The sequence below is a fragment of the Balearica regulorum genome, chromosome 3 (assembly GCF_011004875.1).
Source record: "Balearica regulorum gibbericeps isolate bBalReg1 chromosome 3, bBalReg1.pri, whole genome shotgun sequence".
In the NCBI taxonomy this organism is placed as follows: Eukaryota; Metazoa; Chordata; class Aves; order Gruiformes; family Gruidae; genus Balearica; species Balearica regulorum.
In genome coordinates this window covers 107,002,842-107,015,532 of record NC_046186.1, presented here as the reverse complement: position 1 = coordinate 107,015,532, position 12,691 = coordinate 107,002,842, and the positions used below count along the sequence as shown (strand labels likewise).

The 12,691-nt window shown below is 48.7% G+C and overlaps 1 protein-coding gene across 1 annotated transcript; it reads right to left on the bottom strand.

Annotated features, from left to right (window-relative positions):
- Positions 1-8,210: 8,210 nt before the first annotated feature.
- On the bottom strand, positions 8,211-11,362 carry LOC104631805 (left-right determination factor 2-like). The gene is made up of 4 exons (XM_075750094.1): positions 11,098-11,362; positions 9,939-10,173; positions 8,869-9,108; positions 8,211-8,550 (listed from the first exon to the last, which is right to left on the bottom strand). Exons 1-4 carry the CDS (start codon positions 11,360-11,362, stop codon positions 8,211-8,213), a joined length of 1,080 nt encoding a protein of 359 aa, XP_075606209.1.
- Positions 11,363-12,691: the final 1,329 nt, after the last annotated feature.

Here is a 12,691-nt window from a genome sequence, read left to right as displayed (position 1 = left end):
CTCTGTTTACCTATGTACGGGCTCCAAAAGTAATGAACTTGGTATTTTGCAGCTTATCATTGGTATGATCTGGTTTATATGATGAGCAGTGACTTAAATGCAGCAATGATATAGTAGGTAAGATGATGTTTGGTAACAGTAAAGCACTTGTCTGACATTTTAATCTGTAAGGCAGTCTTGGAAAATTAAAAATGGGGGAGAGGAGAGAGACATTAAGACTCTGCAAATAACATCTCATGGGGGTTGTGACAGGGCAAATGGACCATGCGTAGAAAGGAAACGGTTTTGTTTACTGATTATGTTTCATTAGGAAACTGGAATGGAGGGTACCTGGGAGGACACCGCAACATCGTGAAGTTTTGCTGGGATAAATGTGTCAGCTGGGAATGTCCCACTTGGGCAGCAAGCCCAACGTGCGCTGACCGCTACTCTAATAAGGACACGCACGTGGTTTGGGTCAGGAGAGCCTTCAGCTCTATGAACGCACTCGAGCTCCTCTGTAGCATGGCAAGGATAGCGTGGGCCGAGAGAGAATAGGCCAGTTTAATGACCAGTTTTGGCAACAACTCTTGCCTAAGTTACTTCCCCTCACTGTAACTGCGCTCTTGCTTCAGTTGCACTGACGCAGCCATTTCCAAGTCTACCCCGCGCATCACTTACTTGCCTTTTTTTGTTGTTGTGGATTCCCTGTTAAACCAGGTCAGTTCTCCGTTGGGCATATGATGTGGCTCTAATGAATTGTGCCAGCAGGGTAGGGAATAAACGCTGGTCGGTGAAGGGCAGCTGGAATATTTTAAACCAGCAGTAGTGCCAAACACTTCATTGATCAATTGTGTCTTCAGTAGTGCCAGAATTAAAATACCCTACGTCTGTGTTAGAGGACAACAGCTCACGTGTACCTTGAACCAGCTCCACACTTAAGCACGTTTCTTTGGGAACTGCTTAGCTCCTGCTGAGCTCAGCAGGAACAAGTGCTTGCTCTGGGATACATCCACATAAAGGGTTAGCTTGGAGCAATTCTGTGTCCGGAGAGCCATACAGGCACTCGGTGATGAGGCTGGACGTCCACGTGTCCGTAGGGCGTCCTTCAGAATATGGTTGGAGAACAAACAGGACTTGGACTGATCCTTCAACAGAACAGAAACAAGCAGGTGAAGCGCTTGAAGCTTAAGAATTTGGGCAAGAAAAGTCAACAAATACCAGTTAAAAAAAAAAAGAAAACTATTCCAACGTAGTATGGGCCATTTCCATAGGACAGAACGGCCTCAGAATAGAGGTGATCTTTCTAGTCCAGGGCCAGAGGGTAACGCAGAGTTTGCAGTTTCCCAGCCTGTTTCTTTTTCCAAGGATTAATGCAGCTTTGCATTTCAAAAGTGTTGCTAGTTGTAAATGCACCGAAACTGTGAACATCTTTCCAGAGAAAAGGTTCGTGCTCCCACGTAAACACTTCCCCAACAAGCAAGTGATGTGTCTTACAGAATTCCTCCAAAGTGTCATGTTAAATGCATTTATTTCAAATATCTAGAAGATGTAGAGCACTGCCTCGTGTTTCTCTTGCATTTCAGAGTTACAGACTGAAAAAAATTAATTAGTGAAAACACTGGCACAAACCTGAGGGTGGGCTTTTCCTCACCTCATACGGATCCACCTATACCCTGGAAAGAAATAGAAGTACATATAATACACAAAGACAGCAGGGAACAGGGAGAATATTCAGATTTGGTAAGAAATTGCTTCTGGCTGGCAGGTTCAGAATTGGCGCATAGCGTTTCCTTCTGTGCTGCTTTCTAACAAGCCTTTGCTTTACTGATTGCTCAGTGCGTCAGTGCCAAAAAACAACACTCTGGACAATCCAACGTTGCCAAACAGGAGCATTCCTAGCTAAACCTGAATATTTTTTTTTTTTTTCTTTTCTGGCTTCTTTCTGTGATACAAAAGACCAGAAACTTGCTGCTGTTAAGTGAAAATTGGTATTTTCATCCCAGCCCAGAAGAAAAAGCTTTAGAGAAATCAAGTATCAGAAAAACCCACCTGCCTTGGCTTAATGATGTTTTTGATTTCCACTAACAATGTCCTTCTTGGGATCTCCCAGCAGCATAAGAAGTGTGGGAGAACTCATATTCACGAGGGCACTGTAAGATTAGGACTCATTACCTGTTTTCTAAACACAGCTACAGAGAAATAACTTGTGGAAGTTTAGAAAGATCATCACCAGCAGAAGGCAACAGCTGCCAGCCTTCGACCAAAAGGCTCCTTTCCCATTTTCCTCCCCTACGCAGTTCCTCTGCAACGTGGACGCATAAATGAGGCACTAAAAAGCCACTGCAGTGTTTTGACCTAAGCAGCCCTTTCTTTGCTGGAGCGTGCGGGAATTTCTTCCTTTGGTTTTCCGCGCTTGATGCTGTAGGTGGCACTGAACTGATGGCAGAGGTGTGTCCGGTTCCAGCAGCGGCGATGAAACCCTCAGCCCTTTAGACAAGATACCTGACGGGAGGCCCTGGCTCTGTCCCGTGGTGCACAGGCATACGGTGCTGCTGCAGAGCGGGGATAGTAGGTCACAGTTAGGTCATTCTGCCTATTCCAGAAACAGCCAAAATTAATCATTTTGATGCACCTGAAATTCATTCTTATCTGAGATTTTGTTCCCTGGAGAATGTTGATGTTTTAAAGGTTTGTTTGTAGCGATGCCTACTCTCAAGAAAGTGCTGCTTTTAAATCTTAAAGGTTCCTCCAAAACTCGTAACTGGAGTCGTTAAAGACAGCACCCTACTTACTTATGGCAGCCACCTCACTGCTGGCTTTGCTTTCAACGACAGCTGAGCAATTAGGGTGGCTTTGCAGATTAACACCCCTGAAGGTGGGGAGGTGACAACTCCTCTGACCTCCTCCAGCCGCCGAGGAGGCACTGCTGCCTTCCAGTGCTGCTAGGGGCTGCGCAGGGGCTGCCGAATCCCGGACGGTTCCTCTGGATTTAGACCCGGCGCGCCGGTCCCCGCACACGTGTGCTGTGTGTCCTGCTTCTCCCCGCTGTGCTCGCCGTGTGCCTCTGAGCTGGCCCAGGGAATGGGGAGCTGCATAAAACTTGGAGCGCGAAAGGGAACAAGAAGCTCTTGAAAGACCTACTTGGGATGTATGGAAAGAGGAGCAGTGTTTATATGGCTTGTGTGATATTTTATCCAGCGTAAGGTAACTCGCTGAGACCTCCCAAGGGTGACAGAGCGTCACTGACCACTGGGCTGCAAGCTGGCAGTCACCTTAGAAGTAGCAGTTGCAACCCGACTGCGTTCATTTTCAGCAAACAGAAAAACACGCTTTTCAAGGGAATGCAGCTACTTGGACTTTCAAAAGGGAACGCTCATAATCACTAAGAAAGTTAGGAGGAGGAAAAAATGTAGACAGAAAAATGCAAATAAACATTAGGAATACCTTTAAAACAAAATTACTACATAGCTTTGGGAAAAAAATAATAAAAATCCCTGATTCAGCAATTGTCAAAAGGGTACTGAGAGCTGTGGCCTGATGACATGCCCAGTATCTCCAGATAACTATTTCCTGCCACGGTTAGGAACTTTCTCGGCCGGTCTGTACCTGCTGGTTTAGCTGTGGGGAATCCCAGCACCCACGCAGCTCTGGAGTGCCCTTGTACCCCTGTGGCAGAAGGCAGCAGTTGTGATTAGGTTTTTATTCTGTTTTATTCTGAAATGCGCTGACGTTATGGGCGCTGCTCTCCTCCACCTGCTCCGTGAATGGACAGAGGAGTTCGGGTCCCGGCTGCAAATCCAGCGCTTTGCACAGGAGCTAATTTCACATTAAATTAATGGCAAAAACTAGGAGATGCTGAGACTGTTAAGAGGATCCTCTAAAAATGTCAAAGTCCTGCGGGATCTCCGCTTGCCCCCTTCTGTTTGCCCCAGATTCCCCTTTCCCAGACTCCAGCTGTTCCCAGCCAAAGCCGAGGAGCTCCCCCCGATTATCACCTTTGCCGGGATGTGGATTGGGCATCTGACTTTCCAAATTAGAAAGCTGGCCTGAAAGGCAAAGTGTCAGACGCTCTTGGTAGGAGTTTGTGAAATGCAAAGTGGGGGAAAAAAAAAGAGAAGGAGAGGAAATAAGGTCTCACCAGCAGGGTAAAGCTGCAACTTCTCATAGATTTTGAAAGAAAATGGGAGCTCAGCCTTGGTTCAAATGAAACTGTGGAAGGATCAGACAGGGCAATGTAACTCAGATAGCGGTGGCATTTAACATGGCTTGAAACTTTTGTTCTCTCTCCGAAAACGTAACGATAACAGAGAGAGAAAGTGCTGCTGTCCTGCCCAAGCCTGTCTCATTAGAAAAGCTTTCATGAGACCAATAGATCTCCCCGTGTCCGGACCCATTAAATATTGCAGGACGTCACAGGTCGCTTTGTGAGCAGTGCCGTGAAGGCACGCTCGCGTTAAGCTTTAACCCAGACACGCTGCCACTGCGAACCCTTATACAACAGCTTAACCTTAAGCGCGGGACTAACAAGGCTGTTGAAGCCCTTAATGTGAACGGCACAAGCTTACTTCTCCTTGAGCACCACGCTTTCAGTAGTACAGGACGATGCCCGACATTTTAATGCTGCTTCTGACTTAAAACACCTTTACATTATTTTAAATCGTTTCTGCTTATATGTGGTTCATTCCGCCGCTGCACTGCTCTTCCTTTTTCTTTTTTTTTACAGCGCAGCATAAATGTTAATGCTGAACCACACTGCTGCCAGGTACATAAGATGTTCTGCCTTTCTTCAGAGACCGTGGTGTCGCTCAGACGGAAAGGATAACATGACAGCTTGACAGCCTTTGTGTGCGTTACAGGTTGTACCGGTGTAAAAGCAGCGAGGCAGCACACAGACAGTATCACAGCAAATGCAGTCTGGATTGAGGATGACAGGCCAGGAGATAATTTCCCACAGCACGGGCTGATGTCTGAAAAAGCCCCAGGTGTGGTAGTATTTCATTCACAGCCTTCTGCCTAGGAGTTTGCGCTACAGAAATCTCTGGAGCCTTCCCCACATCAGCCCAACATCTGAGTCTGCTGCACTTTCACTGCAAAGCCAGCTGGAGTTTGAGGAACAATGTCCTGTCTCCCCAAAAGCAGGGAGTTTCAATCCAAATGTGGGTTAAAAACTAGCCACAGCATCCATCATACTGAGGCAATAGCACAACTGCTTAATCTTTAATTAAGAAGCTTAATTTTTCAGCCACTTTAACAGGTGACGGTGATGCTGTGCACAGAGGGAGGGAAGGGAGGGTCTGGGCACTACCAGGAGTCCCCGGGCACAGAGATGGGGACGCGAGATGCCAGACATGGGCGTTGGTGATGCCCAGCCTGGCATATAACCACCCAGGCTATCTATGCTATATGTTTCTATAAATCACCTCTTCCCCAGACCTCCGGTCCGTGCTTACCACTGGCCTCATGGCCCTGGACCGCACCAGGCGCTGGGCTGGAGGGCTGTGAATGCAGAGGGGTGGTGGGAGCAAGGAGGGGGATGCCGTGACATCTGTGCGGCTCCCCCAGCAATAAATAAGTATCCACGCTGGCAGCAGAGCTGGCAGAGCTTGATGGCCAACAGATTTGTGCCCTGTCCCTGCGCTGCAATACCCGCAGTTCTCCCCACAGTAACACGGGGTCTCCTCGGCCACCGCCTCCCCCCCCTCCCCTTCTCCCCCAGCTGTCACACATCCGCACAGACCCACCGCTCGCTGCTACCTACCTTGTGTCCACAGGAAACCAGAGCAAAGGGAGCCAGATGCAAAGCAAGGGGAACGGGACAGGGTGCAGGATCCTGGTGGAGGGGAGCAGAAGAGGGGTCAGTCCTCATCCGCCTTGCTGGTCCCGGCCCCGCATCCCTGCTGGGATGCTCTGCCCCCCGCTTCCCGCAGCAGCATGGCCCCGACTGCACAGGATGGGATTTCTCCCAGGCCTGGGGGATGATGTCTGGAGTCCAAGTTCATTCTCAAGCAGGAATCAGTTCAAACACTTTCTTCCCCAGGAGAGGGTGTGGATAAATTGTCGGCTTTGTTCTTCATGGTGATAGCTGAGCTCATGGCCTTGGGGCTATGCCCTGCCCCAAGCTGGGTGGAGAGGAACTGGGGCTGAATGCCAATGCCATTCGGATAGATGCTACATAGTCATGAGAAGGGAATGGCCAGAGATCCATCCGGCTCATCCAATTCTAATTCCAGCAACCCATAGTGCTGTAGCCCAGCGCTGGTGACTGGTAAGTCTGTGCTTCTGCTTTTTTTCCTCCCCTTAAAGCTCTTATTTTGCCAAGGGTGTTTACACAAGTGAAAGGTGCCAGCCTACCCATGGGCCACGGTGACGGCAGGGATGCCTGGGTGACCTCAGACCTGGGGTCCTGCAGGGCAGCAGGGACACTTGACATCTCAACCTTTCTGATGAATGACCCAAAGCCACCGCATAGTCCAACGGGTCCTTCTTTTCACCTGGTCCGTGGCCCATGGCCACCCTGTCTAGCCAGACAAACTGATTTCGGAGTCCTTCCACCAGCAGCAGGTTCCGCCAGGGCCTCGGGGACCCCGTCCCACAGAGATGGACAGCAGTGACCACTTCATCCCCAGAGCCACCAGTATCTCAGTAGGTTATGAATCGAGGAGAGGAGTCTGACACGAAGTGTGGAAACCATTATCATTGGTGACACCCTGGTCAAGAGTTCGGTACAGTTTAAAAAGGGATTAAACCACGTTATCGTTGCATTTCTCCAGGGGATGTGTCGGGTTAAAACGCTTCACCTGGGAAGGGAGAGGGTGGGAGGCAGCTCAGCTCTGTCTGCACTACAGCTCCAGCTCATTGCCTGCAGGTTCTGGCACCGCGCTGCTGCAGCTCACACGGAGAGCATCACCTCTTGCCTGTCAGATACCTTCCTAGGTTTTCTCTTTAAGACTTGGCTTAAACTCCGCAGCAGCTCCAGGAGAAGCGCTGGCGCTGTGGGCTCGGCTCCAGCTGCTGATTCAGCCCAGTCCCAGTCCCTGCCCGAGTAGAAAAGCTTTACCAGAAGCAGGCAGGATCACACAGGTAACCGAGAAGAGCTGTTACTGTGCGTATGTTTACAGGAGCTGGGCACTGGGGTACGTTCGGATATATGACAGATCTTTTCCCTCTACTTTTAGACCTAAGAATAAATATAAGCAAACACATGGCTACTTTAATTGTATTTTATTGTTTCCTTGAGTTTGAAAGCACACAAAACTTGGAAAATACCCCTAAATTGAAATAACTGTAATAACCAACCAGAAAAATAAGGGTCTGATTCTACAAACTGCTACTCATGCGAGCAAACCTAAGTCCTAATATTCCCATTGACTTCAGGACTCTAAATTCTGCCTACAACTGTGCTAAGCCCATGGTGCTTAAAAATAAGGGGCCAAAAATATAATCCTTTGAATTCCAGGTAATCTGTTATGTACATGTATATATATGTACATATATGTATATATGCATACGATACCTACGCACATATATATTCTTTGAGCTCTAGACAGTATTTTATGTACATATATGATGTATGTAGACAATATGTATATATCCATATGTATGTAGACAATACATACATATAGTCATATACTATATATATGTACACAGTGTATGTGTGTGTGTGTATACAATATATACATGTAAGTGCTTCTGCTTTACAATTCACCATAAACATGACTTGGACAGAGAAGAACCAAAATTTATGAAACGTCCTGAGTGTGAGACTGAAAAGCTGAAGCCAGGGACTACTTCTTCACCTGGCGATGGTCACTCCACTCCTCCTTTGCCTGTAGCTGGTTGCAATATTCCCGGGGTGGGGACTAAAATAAATTGGACGCAGCTCCATGAAATTCAGTGAAATCTGGCTAGCATCAAGGGGGCCTCGAGAAGTGTTAGGGTCCATAGGTACCCCTCACATAGATATGTGTGAAGACAGATGCTCCTCTGAGCCCACCCACAGGGACAATGCCTTGAAGTGCACCCTCTCTGCAGGGGTGCGTGGGAGAGCCGCAGCCCCAGTGGCTGCCGACCCTTGCAGGCGGGTATCTGGGGGTCCCCCCAGACCTTTATCACCGTCCCCGAGGCCTGGGACTGGGGCGGCTCTGGTCAGGGCTGCAGGGAATCGGGGGACTGGGTGACATCCCACTCTCCCCGTGAGAGCCGCAGGTCCCCGGATGGCCACCCGCGTCTCACACCAGTGCCATGCCACCCGTAATGCAGCTGCACTTCTCCACAATCATGTTGGGAAACTCGGCTGCTTCAATTTCAGTGCGGTTGCCCCTCTTGACGAGGTACATCATGGGGAGCGGGGAGCTCTCTGCCACGGCGCAGGTGCGCTCCCCATAGCCGAAACGCTGCAGCAGGCTGGGGGGCTGCAGGCAGCCCCCTGAGCACCGGTAAGCCTGGTACCCTGCCGGCTCGATGATCCAGTACTGTGTCCAGGCAAGCTCGCGGAAGTTGACGTAGTGTTTCTGTCGGCAGCAGGTGGACTTCCCCATCACCACCTCTTCCTTGCAGTCCCCGGGGCCCCTGCGCACCAAGGGAGAAACAAGAACTGATGCCGTAACTGGGAACTGGGAAGGTGGGAGACGTAATCCCCCCTGTTGATAGCACAGGCGGGCCCTGAGACGTGGAACTTGGACCACGCTCGGGTTTCATTTGAATATTCAGGCAACAAATATGGGAAGAGGAGAGGTGTGATTCAGCAGCAACTTTCTAACAACTCCTCCGTTCACAGTGGTTTACTTGTGAGGGCAAGAGCTGCATGCCCTGGGTTGGCACACACAATACAATAATTCAGGGGCAAAGTTACACTGCAGACAGCACAGATTTAGGTTTCATACGTACCCATAGTCTTCCAAGTTGAGGGTGTAAAGCACCAGTTCAGGTTTGCCTAGGGCTTTATCCTTGGGGTCCTGAGAGGTGAAACTCACGGCTTTGGCCATTTCTGAGGCATGGCTGCCTACCCTTTCTCCTTCGATCCAGACCTCCAGGAACATTGGCTCCCGCCTCTTGTTTCGCAGCCAGTAATGCACGGCCTGCGTCACGTCAAAGTTTTTCCAGCCCGACTCGCGTATGGGAACCAGCCTGCGCGACAGGGACTTGGCATTAGAGAAAAGCCCATCAGATAAAGCCCGGGCTCACAGTGCTGTTATTGCAGCAGAATAATTTGCTCCATCTAGCTTGTCACGTGCATTGATTGCACGATAATTTTTGCTGAGCGCTCTGCGCGATCACCCACGGCTATTAATTCACCTGCACAAAGAAGCGAGCATATCTAGCAGACGCTGAAGGGCTAAATAAAACCCTTTGTGAATGTTCATGTCAAGGTATTGATTCATGCTCATACAGAAATATGGCAGTGCAGGATTATATGCGGCCTCAAGTATTCGTGACGACAGCCTGGCAAACACCACTACTCCCACCTGCTCCTGTCATAGCTGTATTAGGGCCATAAGTTTCTACCCACCCAGAAAATTGGTTTGATGTCAAATTCTGCCTTCAAGGGTTGTAAAACTTCCATGGAGCTCAAGGCTACAGAATCAGATGCTTTTTGCATAATTTACTTATTTAAACCAGCTAATGAAATGGCCGATGGAAAGAATACCAGCAGCCATGTGAGTTAGAGAGTGGGAGAGAAGTGAGCCAGGTGGAGGTTTGTAGAGGAGAAGACCAAGCAGTACATGGCATCGTATGACACACAAATAGATTATTTCAATGAATCACCGTATTTTGCAGTCTTAACCCAATACCTGCTCTTACAAACTCATTCTGGGTTTAGAGGCTATAGAGCCTGACGCTACAGATGTAACCCCATCAGGCTGCCCGGAGGCACAAACACATGACACCTGAACCCAGCCCAGAGGACCCATAGCCCATAACCAGAGTCCTGCCTTCAGAAGAGGTCCTGTTCTTACCGGGAGTCTATCAGGGAGGTCCTGTTGGTACCATCCTGCTGCCGTTGTACCCAGTACACACTGACTCTGGCGTTGGAAACAGGCCTGTGAGACTGCTTGGCAGGCAGGTGTGTTCTGTCCAGAGGCTTTTTGAAGAGTTTCAGTTCAGCCATTGTCACCTCGCTGTTTTTAGGTATTCTGCCCTCCATGTCAAAGATCAGGTTCTGGCGCGTGGTGGTGTCAGAGTAGAAGACTTCTCCTGCCATGCCTGTGGATGTTGGGAACAAAAAAGACAGCTTGTAGTTACCATCCTGGTGAGCAAAGCCCTTACAGTTGCACCACAATTATCATCACAACACACTCCTTCCACGCTCCCAAGATGAGCCCTTGTGGCAGGGACAGCCCCTAAACACACCTTTTCTAATGCATACTTGAATCAATGTCTTTCAAATGCCCTAATCCTTCTTCTATATCTGAATCTCTGCAACCTGGAGGCAACAGAAAGAAATCTCCTCTATAACTTGCCCCCAAACTGAGCAAACACAGAAAGGTGCCCATCTCTCTGTGCCAGTGCTGGGCACCAAAGCAGGAAACTGCACGGCTTACAATAAGAAGTTTTCATTCGCTGCCCAGGGTGTTACGTATGTCTTTTGAAAGTGAAACAAGCTTTAAGTGTCCTTGTACCGACACCATTGTGTCTGTTCCACTGATTCTCTCCTTGATATTTTTCCCAGACAAAAAAAAAAAAAGAAAAAAAAAAAAAAGGTGAGAGTGAAACATCCTCAAAGAGGTGTAATTGCTATTAGAGGACATACGGGAGTTTTGACCAAAACACTGCAATGTCTACACTTTCTACTGACATTTATTTTTTTTTACATCATTTTTTCACCTGCCCAAAATATTGCCTGGGTACCAAGGCTGTTCTCTTCTAGCAAACTCCAGCAGCAGCCTGCCCTTTGCAAGGAGTGTAGGACCCCCTCTCTAGGTGCAAACAGTTACTAGCGCATGTTAATCTTTAAGATGCTGTTACACGCACCTCTTTGGAGCCAGATCCAAACCTCATTCCCCCTGTGGGGTTTGCCCCTGCCCATCCCGTGGCCGGCCAGGCGAGCGTGGGCAGCTTCACTTGGCAGCGGCGCAGTGCTTTGTGAGTTCCCGACAGCGACGGCAGAAACGTTACCTGTGTTGCCAGGGATCCCCCTGAGGATGCCGGCCAGGCTCGGCAAAGCTCGGCGCTTCACCCTGTGGCGCTTCAGCATGGAGATGTATTTGTTCTTTACGTGGTCTGGGATAACCAGATCCACCAAGTCTCTCTTATGAAGTTTAGGGACCTCAGAGAGCCCCAGCTGCTTCAGCAACACCTCCTTGAACCCTTCCTGGGTAAACGCTCCGACCGTAACAACCAGGCAGAGCGCACAGAGCATCCGGGCGAACCTTGCGTCCATCATCATCCGTCAGCGAAGTGGCCGCCTGCCCGGCAGAGATGAAGGGGGGGATCTCCCCGGGGCTCCTCTCGGCAGAGATGTGGTGGCAAGCTGCCTGAGTGGGATGGAGGTCCCCTGCGCCAGGGATTTATAGCCAGCCTCGTCCCACTGGCACAACAAATTCCACAAGTGGGGACGAAGCAGAGGACTTAAAAGGATCACTCCCCTGTCGGTAGACACATGCCAGTTTAACACCTTCATCTACTGCAAAGTTAATACAAGAAGGTTTAGGGGAGCTTCCAGATTGCTTCGTGGGGAAGAAGTTTCCATTCTTTTTTAATTCCCTGTAAACTTTTGCCCAGAAAACCCCCGAGTGATCAGTGTCTCATGTTCAGCCCAGGTCAGGGAGGAAACACATCTGCAGAGTACATTGCTTTATGTACCGTACCATACGATTCTTAAAGGAAGCGCCAATCTTTACCGCAGGGGACTTCCTACCTAAAACTGCCAATATCAATCAGGAGAATAATGCTTTAGCTGGACTCCACCTTTATGGCAGGCATCAAAAAATCATTTTAAATCTTTTTTTTTTTTTTTGGGGGGGGGGGGCAGGTACTGCTTTGATCTCTGAATATTTGTATCAAGCGTATGAATCACCGGTGAATCACAGCAGTTGAATGGTTTATGGCCTTTTATGCTGCTTCTGAATCACGGAAGGTGGAAGATGCACAGGCCTGACATTTTAGAAAAATGTCCCATCACTCTCTATGGATTCCTGTGGGTTTAATAACACTTGTGCTTAAAAGAAGGCGGCTTTATATAAAGGCAGATCACCTTTCACGAACATGAGAAACCACTCTTCTTTTCCACAATGTGGATGAAGAATATTGGTAGTTTGAACGCTATTAACAATCACAATAGAGAGCTGTCTCTGGAGAGCAAAGCCAACCTGGAGGCTGGGGGTGTGTGTGGTTGTTTGCCTTGAAGTCAGCCTTTAAACTTGAAGCTCACATCCTTTGCTTCCCTGGCCTCTGCTGGCATAAGATGCGGAAGTCTATTTTTGAAACAAATCCCAGGAGATGTGAACTGAAAAAATAAAATGTGATCAATAAAAAGTGCGAAGGGGCATGGCACTTGGGGCAGATTCTCACCCTCTCTGGCACTAACAAGTACAGAAGGGCCTGAGCATATACATATATACACAAATATCTTCAGCATCAAAAGAGCTTTGGATTTTATATGTCTCTGTGAATGAGTCAAAACTGGTCCAGTTTCATCCAATGTCCAGGCTGAATGGTGAGGCCTGAAAAAAGTCTGGCTGGAGGACCCGATGGAATGACCTTGTACAAA